The 13,862-nt window shown below is 42.0% G+C and overlaps 1 protein-coding gene across 1 annotated transcript; it reads right to left on the minus strand.

Moving 5' to 3' along the window:
* Positions 1–2,379: 2,379 nt before the first annotated feature.
* nutf2 (nuclear transport factor 2) lies at positions 2,380–12,850 on the minus strand. Its single transcript, XM_075471124.1, has 5 exons — positions 12,785–12,850; positions 8,225–8,334; positions 5,564–5,635; positions 4,233–4,331; positions 2,380–3,282 (listed from the first exon to the last, which is right to left on the minus strand). Exons 2-5 carry the CDS (start codon positions 8,321–8,323, stop codon positions 3,169–3,171), a joined length of 384 nt encoding a protein of 127 aa, XP_075327239.1. The 5' UTR covers positions 8,324–8,334; positions 12,785–12,850; the 3' UTR covers positions 2,380–3,168.
* Positions 12,851–13,862: the final 1,012 nt, after the last annotated feature.

The following is a 13,862-nucleotide window of genomic DNA, read 5'->3' on the forward strand; positions in this document are numbered from 1 at the left end:
CCAGACCTGCTTCCAGACAAAAGAGAAGAAGAATGGAGGCAGAGCTTCGGCTGAAGGGAACTGTGGGAGGGCAGAAAAATAGGACCAGCAGCAAGAAGCTGGTTTCACTGCAGGAATGTCCCACTGCGTTTGAAGGGGAAACGTTAAACAGCTGAATCCTCACTTGATTTTACACCTTAGATTGTATGGCACATCAGTTCTTGAATTCAGATAAAAAATACAAATTTCAGGGCAGTTGGTGGCGTCGTGGGTTGAGCAGGCGCCCCATGTACAGAGGCTATAGTCCTCGCTGCTGCTGGCCCTGTGCTGCATGTTGTTCCCCCTCTCTCTGTCCCCTCCTTCCTGTCTCTCTGAACTTTCCATTAAAGGCACAAACGCCCAAAAAGCCTAGTTAAATGAAAAGCAAACCTTTTGTTACAACCAAGTTACTTTTTATTATGGCTGGGCAACGATTAAAATGTTTAATCTAATTAATCACACGATTTCCCTGGTTAATCACGATTAATCGCATTTGTACCCAGAATCCAAAAGTAGTGTATAGCTTTTAGCATTTAGCTTTATTTTAAATGTGGTGCCATATGAATGAAAGTGCCATAACATTTGTTGTGCAAACACACTTTTAACATCAGCATCTTTCTGTAGTTTTTATGTAGAAGCCTCGCTCCACTGTCTGTTTCCTTGAATGACTTGCTGCTATCAGTTGTGTGTTTTGCCTTTAAGTGATATTTTAGACTGGAACTACTACGCTGAGAAGACAATTCAACTTGGCAGTGTTTACAGATGACTTTGGTTCTGTCGACTCCGCCGTCTGGAAGAACTTTAAAATGAAAATGGCCGAGTAAAAGTTCCGTACCCTTCTCCATGTTTGGTGGATCCGCCGATTACTTTCTTTTCCTGTTCCACAGCAGACAGCAACAGACTTTTACAAAATAAAAGCCTGTGAGCAACAGACTTTTACAATAATAAAATAAATAATAAAACAGGGGTGGTCTGTGGCGTAGTGGGCTGAGCAGGCGCCCCATGTACAGAGGATATAGTCCTCGCTGCAGCTGGCCCCGGTTCGAGTCCCGCATCGGACGGCCCTGTGCTGCATGTTGTTCCACCTCTCTCTGAACTTTCCATTAAAGGCACAAAAGCCCCCCAAAAGAATTTAAATTGGAAAAAAACAGCATTAATGCACAATAAAATATTTATCTGCGTTAAATAATCAACAAGTTAACGCAATAATAACGAGTTAACTCGCCCAGCCCTAATTTCTACACACCAAGCCAATGAAAAAGTTTGATCCAAGTCTTGGAAATTGAGCCTTCAGACTCAGGTTTTATGAACCCTACAACAAACTCAGCTGATGTAATTCACAAATTGAAGTCAGTGAGCAACAAAGTGCTGCAGCACCTTTTAATGAGGTGATGGCTCCGGTGGTAAAGAACACAGGAACCTCTTTGCTTCATGTAAACCATCGGACACAAAGAAACACATCCAGCCCCAAACTAAACTTTGGGTTGATTAATCTGTGATCTTTTACCGTACACACACAGCTTTAGATGACGAGCTGCCCTCCCACTTCAGGGAATCTGCTTGTGAAACCTTTAATATCTACAACTTACTGTGGTGAACTAATCTCCCTTCAGGAAGCCGATTGATACGAAGAACGGAGTCGACGCCACACTAGAGACCTGCAGTTGTGCCACCCAGGGCCGCTGACAGGTTTGGCTGGGCCCGGGACAAAATTCTCTGAATGAATTCTCTCATTTATTGTGGATAAACCAAAAGGATTATTTACCACTTTGCCTGGATATGGATATGGACTGAGTGGAGTTATGGCTTTCAAAATCCTACCACAATAAAACTCACGCTATTTTATTCATTTAGAGCTCATAAACTGCACATTTCGTCAACCATTTTTCACTTGACCAAGGGAATCATGTTAAGGGTACTTTTATTTATCGCCAGACTAGCGTGTATGTCCGCTGAACTTTCTGAGAATGTTCGGGGAACAAGGCGGAGCCCATTCATCTGGCGAGTGTCAAGTTAAATCAGTCTAAACGAAAGTTACAGGCTACCCCAAAACGTCACGTTTATAACCCATTCGTTACATTCAACTCTATCTAAATGGCAATTTCACACGTTGCCATGTCTATACTGGCTTATTTTAAACAAAATAAGGTTAAACCAGAGCCGCGTTACACTGGCTGTCATTTAGCTGACCGGGGCCCGGGACAAAATACCCGTATGTCCCCCCTTATCGGCGGCCCTGGTGCCACCCACATATATTTTCAACAAAAAGAACACCTGTATGCAGTTTTAATGCAAAGTAAATCCACAGCAGAGGAACCGAGAAGCAACAAAGGCAGAAAATGATATGGAGAGACCACACCATTAAGAAAAAAGTCCAGGTTTTATTGTGTATCGTGGCTGTAGTCCATGTTAACTGCCAGACACGTGTGTGTGTGTGAAAGTGAGAAAATGCAGGATCAGAGAAAGTAATACATCAAGGTCAACCTTTGTCCTCAATTTTCCTTTGGTTTGCGAGAGCTAAACCCAGCAAGAGAGAGAGAGAGAATGATGGCAAAAGTTAACGGTGCAGAGGGGGGGGTAAAACTCAATTCAACACACTAAGTCAAGCTAAGTAAACACACGAGTGGCATCTAAAAACAAATGACAACACAGTAGGTCAGAACTGAAGAGGCCGACTCCGAACCTGAACGTGGATCTACAGACCAGTCAACGACAGTGCTAACAGAGCCGGGTCGGCAGCAGGTTGGGTTAGAGGAAAGAGTGGAGAGCAGAGCATGAGTTAATGGCATCGAACGGCTGTTTGTCCTTCCGGCGGCTTGAGTGCAGATTCTTAAATGAGGGGCTCCCAGCGTCATGCAGGTCAGCGGAGTGGCAGACGGGGGCGTCTGATTGGTCGGCCGGCTCTCAGCGAAGACGACGCGTCGCAGTTCTACAAGCTGGGCTGGTCGGAAACCCACCTGGACGAGGTTCAGTGATTGAGATCTAGAATCCGGCGTTTAACTTGTCAAACGGGCGTACATGAGACGGCAGGAGGGAGGGACGAGGGCCCCCCCACCCCCCCAAATCAACTCCTCCCTCTCCTCCCTCCATGCCTCGTCTCACCGTAGCCTTCACTGTGGCCGCCCCCGCCCGCCAGCATGAGGAGGCAGCTTAACCAAAGTTGTGAATGGCCAGCCTGAACATGTCATTGGTGCACACCCATGCGTCGTTAATGTTCTTCAGGATGAAACTCTGATGGAAGCCCATGATCGGGTCCTCATCCGCCTGCAGAGACACATGGATACAGAAGGAGAAGCATCAGGAACAAGTGATCCACTCCACTCGGTGGGGATCAGCGCAGACGTGTACCGTAAATTACGGACTATACGCCGCTACTTTTTCCCCCGGGCTTTGAGCACCGAGGCTTATAATACGGTGCGGCTAATATGTTTTTTCTTTTTCTCATGCCGCAAAAAACATTTTGCCTCGTAACATTAGACCAATAAAATTAACGAGTAGTTCACAGTGGTCCAATGAAATTGTACGATAAATTCAACACACTTACACGAGTAAATTACTGTAAATCGGTCGTTTGTACTCGCCCTCAACATGGAAAACAAACAAAGAAAAGCACAAGATGCAGCTTTTAAACTGAAGGCAATCAATGGACTTTTCCTGGTAGGCTACTTTTTTTTTAATAAACCATCCGTGTTACAGGCACTGTTCGGGGGGAAAAAAAGCATTTACGCCACGTATTTGTGCGTTACCGATGGGTATTCAAGTTAAAACCATCGGTGTTACAGGCACTGTAAAGGCATTTAAATCCTCACGTGTAAAAATCTTTCTGTGTAAATATCTCATTACAATGTGGACACGCGTGGTTTATAAACCGGTGCGGCCTATACAAGAACAAAATGGATTTTCTTTTTAAAGTTAGAGGATGTGGCTTATATTCAGGTGAGCTCTATAGTCCGGAATTTATGGTAATTCTTCCAAGTCTGAGAATAACAAAAAAGGGGAAATAATAATGTCACCCTCGTCATGACTGCTGTGAGCTGCTGGCCCCCCTTTCAAGTAGGGTGGGGGGTTCTGGAAGAAATAAGAGTTCACTAACCAAACTACTTCTCTAACCACGGCCAGTTATCCCGGATGCTGGGGTGGGGGGGGTGGGGGGGTGCACCAGAATGACGGTGACCCCGACACTTTCTGAAACCATCAACGACAGCGGTACTCACTTTTAGCTGTCCTACAACCATACTCAAGATGCAGCTGTCTGGAGTCGGCTGGTGGTCCTGGGCTGTTATACTATGGGCTATTTTTGTGAAGGGGAGACTCTGGGACACAAAGACATACAAGATGAGAATTAATTCAAATATATCAAAGAGTGGCATCATTTTGAACAAGTTTCATTCAAATTTGGGGTAAACTTTGCTTAAAGATGGAATAAAGCCTTGATTCAGCCCTTATTTCTTTATATTTTTGTCTTCCAAACAGCCAGACTTTAATGTACTTTTTTAAAAAGTGGTCCCAAGTAATATTTCTCCAGGCTTTCTGAAGGTCTTTACAAATTATTTCATGGACATTTGTTGCTTTTTCACGCACAGTCAGTCCAGTCTTTGTACCTGACTATTTTCTCAGAGGAATGTGCTTTGACCTTTGATCCATTCAGGCAGGAAAAAGGCTCCTAACTCAAGGGATGAACAGACAACTTAGCAAAGAAGCCATTTTAAACTGGATCTTTAGGCACTAAAGGCACCCAGCAGCCTGTCACAGAGACACATTATTTGTTCCCATTTCTTTAGCTGCATCTGTGAAAAACGGCTTCATAGATTCAACTTTTTTGTACATTTATGTTAAAACTGCTTTCAGTTACCAAAAGAGTCAAATTAATATAAGAAATTCAGTTTAAAAAAAAATCCAAATCCCCAAAAATTAATGTTATCACGTCTAAAAGTAGAAAAAACAGAGAATAATAAGAATTATGTGTTAATCAACATCAAGAAAAAGTAAATAAGATTCAATTTAAAGCTTAAAAAGGAATATACGATATAATCTAATGTCTAATTATGGAACAATTAATATAAATTAAATGATTAAACTGTTTTATGCCACCAGAAATGAATAATCTAGAAGCTCTTTGTGGGTTTTAGGCTGGAATTAAGATTTGTTCCCATTTCTTTAGCTGCATGTGTGAAAAACAGCAAAGATAACACAGTGTGACAGACAGAAAACAGGATTTCTGCAGCAACAAGGTGATTCCCAAAGAGCTGTTAGCTGAAAACTTGGCATATCTCAGCATGGTGTGCAGCGTGTCCTTAAAACATTTGAGGAAACTGGACAAGTGGAGGACAGAAGAAGAAGCCTGGAGAACTATTCCTGAAGTTTCAATAAATCTCTTCACTTATTTTCTGGCAACATATATAAAGAAATGAGGAGTGACTCAAGACTTGAACTGTTCAATAACTGTTGATTGCAAATGGCAGTTTCCTACGCCTCATGTAACTGAATCATAGAGACATTTCACTTCCCCTCAGTACAAAAACAAGTTCCCCAAAAAAAAACTCACAGTGAGTTTCTCGACAATTGCTATTTTCCCTTGGTACGGCTGTCCTTCCCACGTAAGGCAAGATGAATCGATCTGTGTGGAGGGACAGGCAGAATGAGTAGGTTTCATCACATCACTCAAACAGTAGATGCAGACATTTAAAGTCCATGTGAGGTGGCTTACAGTGGTGTAACAACACAAACTGGAAATAAAACTCAATGGGCCTCATGCAAGAACATTTTCGTATTTTTATTCCAAATTTCTCTCACTTTTTTTCATATGAACACGCCACGTCATATTCAACAAACGCTCTCAACTTGGGAAAAAGTGTGTAAACGACCTGCGTAAATGATGAATGCCAACCGTGCACATTTAAGTGCACGAGGATAGTACATGTACATACTCCATGCCCTAAATTATACCATATAAGGCTGTTTTTGAGTCATGAAAACGGCATCGAGGCGCAAAAAGAACAACTTTAGGGGCTCTGAGACTGAAATTCTGCTTTCAGAGATCCAAAAAAGGAAAATCTGCCGTTTTTAGCAGAACAAATCTGTTCGTACGAACGGTTGTTGCATGAGGCCCCATGTGATGCAATCAAACTATAAATGAGAAAACTGAAGCCTTTAAATACACAGTGATCAAAGCAAGAAATCAGTTAAAAAAAGATAATATTTTTACAAAGTTCATGAAAATAAGTCAAACACATTTGGGGAAAAAGGAGAAAACATCTTAACATTTGATACATACAGAGCCCTCCGTAATGTTTGGGACAGGCGTGTGTGGTTACGTGTTTCACTGCTTCATCAGTGCAGGGATAAGTAGGGATTCAAGGAAGTCAAGGAAGCTGTTAGGAGGCCGAAAATCATCAGAGACGTGGGTCAAACCTTTAGCATGACCGAAAATCAGCTGTCTGGAACAACATGAAGAAGAAAGAATGCTCTGGTAGGCCAAGGAAGACGGAATAATCCTCACCGTGGTAAAGAAAAATCCTCAAAGGCCCGTCCGACGGATCAGAACCAGTCTTCAGGAGGCGGGTGTGTCTTTTTCAGAGACTACCATCCACTACACTGTTACATGCTAACCGCTAGTTAGCCACAAAAACAGGATGGACACATTACACTTTGCCAAAAAGTCCTTAAAGGAGCTGCAGAGTTCTGGAAAAAGGCGTTCTGGACAGACCGGCCCCAGATGAACCTGCATCAGAGTGATGGCAGGAAGAAAGTGTGGAGACCAACAGGAAGAGCCCGAGATCCAAAGCAGAGCAGCTCCTCTGTTAAGCACGGTGATGGGGGTGTTATGGCGTGGGCCTGTACGGCTGCCACAGGTACCGGCTCACTGATCTGCACTGCTGATGGAGCTCAGCTGCTGAATTCTGAGCTGGATAGAAACATCTGATCTGCTCCAGCTCCAGTAAAAGCCTCCAAAGCTTCATCCTGCAACGAGATAATGATCCCAAACATCCTGCTGAGGCAGCAGCAGAGTTTCTCAGGGCTGAAACGCGGCCGAGCCGGTCAGCTGATTTACATCCAGCTATATGCTGAAGAAGAAACTTAAAGGGACAAACCCCCCCGGAACCAGCAGGAGCTGAAGGCTTGGCAGAGCATCGTCAGAGAAGAAGCTCAGCACCTGGTGAGGTCATTAATCGCCCACTTCACGCAGTCATTGGCTGTGTTCGAAACTGCATACTTCCATACTCATCGATCAGACAGTACGCAGAGCGTTTACCCACAATGCATTTCGCTTCTGCCCGAGCCGAAATCAGCCGGCCTGAAGCTGATTTCTCTTAAGCTCTAAACTCTGTAAACTTTAGCAACATTTGAAACATTTTCAGGTGAGAAAGTAGTCGTTTAGATCCCCAACGTGTTGAAAACCTGACAAAATACCGGCTATTTACAATTTTGTTCCCACGAATTCGGCACTACTAAAGCTAGCCGCAGTGAGCAACGCACTTCCGGTTATTTTCACAAAATAAAATACCCGTTGCCTTTTATCATAGGGAAAGCCATTACGATACAATTGGTGCTTTTGTTTTGAAAACAGGAAGTGAACCTACCCTCGTTGTAGCTAGCTTGAAACTGCCGTTTTGACAGGAAATGACGATCGGCGACGTCACGTTACGTTGCATCTTGGGTAGTTTGAGTATGAGTAGTAACCTCATGATGCATACCCAACATTTCGGAGAATCTAGTATGCATCCGGGAACTTCTCGCTTACTCAAACTCACATACTAACTCAAAAAGTTAGTATGAGTAGTAGGAGAAGTATGCGGTTTCTAACACAGCCCGTGTGTGTAAAGGATATACAACAAAGTACTAAACATGGCTGCTTTAATGTACCCATTACTTTGTCCCAAACATGATTGAGCCCTGAAATGAGGGGGACTGTGTGTTAAAAGTGTTGTAATTTCTACTTCGAAGAGCTGAAATGTGGGGAAATGACTTTGAATTAAAGTCTGGAATGTGAACTTAATCATATCCGAGTTGTTTGATTTAAGAGTTTTACTCTGAGGAGCAGAAAAATGGGACTTTGTCCAAAACATTGCAGAGGGAACTGTTTAACATCTCACACTGATGATTGATCTTCAAGGGAAAGTTTTTAAAAGATGCGTCTCATTCCTGAGATCTAAATTAAAAAAAAATAAATAAATAAAAATAAAAGAAGCAGCCGAGTTACACCCACGTATATGGATCCGAGTTGTGATCTGTCAGAGTCAAACATCTGGTAGTAGTGCTGCACGAAGCTGGATCCTATCTGCTCCCACAGAGGCTGGTCCCCCATCCTGAATCACCCTGCAACACACGGAGGAGACGGAGGCCAGCGGGTCAGACCGGATGAATGAACATGAACATGAATGAACACTTCTAATTTAGTGCCACTTCTATCACCCGGGCGTCAAGATTTAGCTTTTCTAAACAGTTTGAAGTGACTGCTTCTACAGGCTTTTGTAAATGTAAATGTATTTTATTTATACAGATCTTTATAAATAACCAAAGTGCTTTACAGCAGGAAATAAATAAAGAGAAGAATAAGTGAAAACAATAAAAGAACAGTGAAAGCAATAAAATACAACAAAATCGAATAATATAAAATAAGATAAAAGTGTCCTCATGCTACTGGGTATTAAAGCCATCCTAAATAAGCAGGTTTTTAGCCCAGATGTGAAGAGGCCCAGGTCAGAAATAAGACGCAGCTGGACGGGGGGCTTATTCCAGAGCCTGGGGGCAGCTTTGGGAAAAGGCTCGCTCACCCCAGGGTTTGTATTCTGACCTGGGCACTTCCAGCAGAAACTGATCTGTTGACCTCAGAGCTCTACCAGGACTGTTAAAAGTGTAATTTCGGTGCAATCTGTTGATTTCCTTAGCTATGAAATTGTTTTTGAATTGGCTCTATATGAATGAATTGGATTATTTTGAAAATAATTATAATTACAATTAATTGAATTCCAATTGGACTATACTATTTAAATGCCTTGAGATGACATTTGTTGTATTTGGCGCTATATAAATAAAAATGAATTGAAATTGAATTAAAAGCTCAGATAAATACGATGGGGCGAGGCCGTTAAGAGCTTTAAAAACCAACATTAAAAGTTTAAAATCAGTTCTATAAAGGACAGGAAGCCAATGGAGGGAGTTAAGAACAGGAGTGATGTGCACACGTCTGTTGGTGTTGGTTAAAAGACGGGCAGCAGCGTTCTGTACACCAAGCTAAAACATCTGGAGCATCTGTGAGCATTTGTCTCGTTGTTTTGGTGTTTTGGTGCGTTTACAGCACCGTCGGCTCCGCCCAACCTCGTCTCTGTACAAAGTTATTCTGTAGTAAGTTAACGCAACTTTAACTGTGTTATTTTTTTGGTGCAATAAGCTTAAATATCAAATAAATTAAAATATGTACAAAACAATCCATGTGATGTGGTTTAGTTTAAAATCAAACAAAGGTTTCTGGTGTAAACACTTTAAAATAGCCTTTAACTGAGCTACAACCATGTTGGTTAATAAAAACAGAGAGAGAGAGGGGGGGGGGGGGGGGGGTGTCTGCCATCGCCATTTGTTTCAATAGGCTCCAGCCACACCATTACCTCACCCTGTCTGTGATCATTTTGTCTGACTCGTCCAGTCGAAGCATCTCCTCCACAAACCGCGTCCGTCTCATTCACTCTACTGCAAACTGGATTAACACCAGCTGGTAATACCCCAACACCAAAATAGGTTTCTAAGAGCACTTTTAAACGCTCTATTTTCTTCTTCTTTGGTTGAAGCAGACCATCAACTACTTCTTTTTTTATAAAAAAGGCTAAATTGAAGCTTTAGTTGATCTTTAGGCACATTCTGGCTCACAGGACACCTGTAGGAGTCCTCGTTTAAACTACTTTATCGAATCAAACTCCAGTTCCCAGATTTATCAGCCTTTATGACCATAAGTGTTTTGTTGCAAAAGGTATACTTAACCTTGGGAAAACAATGCAATATCACCATTATATACTGTAATGACAATATTACCTGCAATAGATGAAAAGGTGTATGACTGAGAGCCGTGTTCCACATTTTTTAGATACTGTGGAACCCCTGAACAGCTTCACTTGTTTTAAACATATAAATAACATCGCTGAGAGACTCGCCACAGGACAAGTCAGCATCAATTTCAGGACTTTGACCATTTCAACGAACCCAAAAGCAAGGGCCAACAAACAGCTTTTACAGGTATTACTGTACGACCTGCTTTATCGGTCGGTGGTACCCTGGATTAGAAGTCACCGTGAACAACTGCACGATGAGGTGAGCTACGATCAAGTTTTTTTTTTTTAAAAAACATCGTCAGATTTACAGAATTTATCCCGACAGACAATTAAATTAATTCTTTAGCTTTATATTGAGTGATTAGATCTTAAAAAGTGACCTGAGCAAAGTTCAAATAAATAGATGCACAGAAAAATTGGGGTTTTATTTAATTTAAACTTTTCCTCCCCTGAAATTTCAAAGGAGACACTGCCTTCCTTTGCCTCTCTGCAGCAGCTGCCGCTGGACCAACTGAGTCTTGCTTTTTTGACCACAGACTTGATACTAGTCTAGAACTAGTTTTGATGTAAAATAAAAAAATGTATAATGTCTGTGCTAGCTAATGGTATGGTTAGCCCCTGGGTTGAATTGTATTGCTACTGACACCACGGCCAATTCGGTAAAAAGTATTTGGATACACGTTAAGAGCCTCAGGAAGAGTAAAAAAACTTGCCCGATAGAGCCCGCTTTCATGGAAATCAGCGCAATTGGACAACTTTGCGCAGCGGGCATGAAAATTTCTCGCGTTTTTCCCTTTGGCAAACTTTCCTGGGTCTCCAACAGATGGGATACGTTTGCAAAATAGCCGGAATTCTCCTTTAACTGCCCTTGCGCTGATGGCTCGAGACGTTTATGCTTCATTTTGCTTTGTCGGCGGTTGCGTGTGCTGCGTGGCGATTCGCCGCCAGGACAGTAGGTGGAGCAGCGGGTTTTTTCCAATGACGACCTTAGAGAAGCCTACTACGATGAAAGGAAATTCACCGCCAGGACAGACAGGACTTGCTCTTGGGTAAGTCTCTCTTCGAGTGGATTCATTCTTCTTCTTCGCTTTCTACCTTGGCGTTTGAAAACAGCGGTCTTTTATTAGGGGCTGAAACCGGAAGATGATTTTTGTTTGTTTTCGTTTAAAGCCAGTTAAGCAGCTATGGCTATTTCATGGCTAATACAGGTAATACATTGCACTTGACACTAAATACCAACAATGAGGTTAATAAATAAATACATTAAATACGTTTGTTCACATCAATGCACTTTGCCTTTTTATTCTAAGGGCAGAGCCAGATAGAATATGCTTAATTGATAAGGGATTACCACAAAGATCACATAGGGGGGGTTCACCTCCAGTTAACAAAAAACCACGAGTGAGTCTAGAATGTCCAATTCTACACCTTGTATAGACAACTTGATCATGTCTACATGAAAATGACGGAGTTTTGATTTGTTTCACAATATTACATATTTCATGCAGCTCATTTCCAGCACAGTTGTCCCATTCAGCTTGCCATTTATCCATTATGTAGGAAGAAAGTACAGGTTTGATATCAGAGACAGGGATTTGGCATTCAGTAATATCTTCATCCAGGGCTGAAAGCGGAAGATGAACACGCCGCCGGATGTGATGTAGATAGTGGCTTGCGCTCGCGTCTTGCGTGAAGTTTAGAAAATTGGGGTGACACACGCAAGGGCTTGCGTTGCGTCTTGCGTCACCGACCATAAATTGACCTTTATTTCCACCCGTTTCTCAGCCAACTGTAGGAGGCTTTGTTTTGTGTGATACTCTGAACTGTTTTTTGTATCTAATTTAGTGAAAATACTCCCTGAAATCGTGTCATTTAAACTTTCTGAGTGTCTGCTCTCAGAAAATACTCATTTAAAAGTCTAAGTTTAAAAAAAGTGGCTATTTTTTTTTTTTTTTTACATTATTAATGCTGACAAAATTAGAATAAACAAATAAAAGCATTTTTTGTTAACAATACCACCTCACTGAGAAAGAATAAACACACTAATTAATTTCACTTTAACCAATATGGCCGGTGCGGTTTTTGCTGAGCACGGGTCTCTCGGGGGCGACACTGACAGCACAAGTCACGTGCTCCTACATAACGTTTGCTACTGGAACAATCTGAGCGCGCCTCACACAGCAGTTTAACCGGGACGACGTACCACGATCACCTAAACGGACTTAAGAACATTACACCCGAATAAACAGAGCAGACAGGAGGGTGAAAAGAAGCTTGGGAGCTTTAATGAATAGCAAAGCTCATCTTGTTCAGCTAGTTGGCTGAGTAGCCGCTGCTAGCTTGTGAGCTGATTTGTTTGCTAACACAAGCTAGCATAACCCAACCGCCGGCTAATGTTAAAAGCCCGAGAAATTGTTTGTCCAGGCGTTGGCCGGCCAGCTGGATGGCGTTGGCTGTGTCACCGGTTTCTAAAAATATCCCGTCTCTGTGTGCTGATGCCTCCTGCGGGCCCAGCTCGCACAGCTCTGGGACCCCGGAGTAGCTACCCCACATAGGCGTGCCCGACGTTAGCCGAAAAACGGAGGAGGACCAGCCAACTTAACTACTTTTACTGCTTTGAGTTTGTTCAAATGTCAGACTAAATTGGTACTTTTTGTTTTCGCACATGTTTCCATTCACTGTTTCGTACAAAGGCTCTCTTAAAACAAGTAATGCAAACTTACCTCTCACTAACGCCAAGGCCAGCTGCACGATGGCACAGTGCAATGTCTTCTCCGCTACGTGGGCACGCAATCAAAGCCGTAAGTGGCCCGGTGGATTGTGGGTATTGGAGTGTTTCTATTTAGAATAGTGTTATTTTAAGTTTGCCGGACAGTCTATATATGAACCGCTTGTGATATAAGTCAAATGAAAAAAAAAAAAAAAAAAAAAAAAAAAATATATATATATATATATATATATATATATATAAACCTTATCTGCAGATGTTTAATTCTATAAATATATATACAGATGCATGTAAAGTGCACAACATAATATACTGGTATACAGTGCAGACAGGGAAAAATTAACGTGTCAAAATTTTATATCAAAGAAATATATGAGTCTGGAGTTCAAATTAAAGACAGATTTTATTGTTCGTATAATAAAATATAATAAAAACTATATTTAAAAATGATAAGCTAAACAAATCAAAAACAGCAGACTCTGGACACAGGTTGGATACCCAGATTGTTTAGAAGAAAAGCCAGTGAGCGTCATGGTTAACATATGTTGCTTGGTTGCATCACGATCGTGAAGTTATGGTCTCGTTTTTGAGTATGTGTTCATTCTTCACAGCTGAGAATCCTCGGTGTTGACATGACAATGCAGAGAAACTGAACATACATCATGTGCACTGCTTATTGGAAAAGTCTTCATGGGCCCAGCTACGGTTCCATAGTCATGCTTTCTGTGTTCGGGGTTCCTCAAATTGTTCTTTTAAACTGGGACAAAACATGTTTCCAGATACATGTAGTTACTTTTTAGTATTTTTTTTTCTCTTCTCTGGCTTCTGCCCTCACAAATGCATTCCTGGTGCACAGTAAACAGAGAAAAGTGAACTTAATTACCGTACTGTGTGCTACAGATGGGGTCTTTGTGACAGCAGCTGGACGCCTTCACACAACATAACAGGGTGACATGGTGGGTTTTCACTTGTTGGTCATAGTGACTGCAGTAAATGTGCTGCAGCAGTACATGCTGCCACCGAGAGTTCCCGACTTTGGTTAATGAACTATGATTACGAATAGTTTGACTGGG

Source organism: Odontesthes bonariensis, chromosome 7 (assembly GCF_027942865.1).
Source record: "Odontesthes bonariensis isolate fOdoBon6 chromosome 7, fOdoBon6.hap1, whole genome shotgun sequence".
Lineage (NCBI taxonomy): Eukaryota > Metazoa > Chordata > Actinopteri > Atheriniformes > Atherinopsidae > Odontesthes > Odontesthes bonariensis.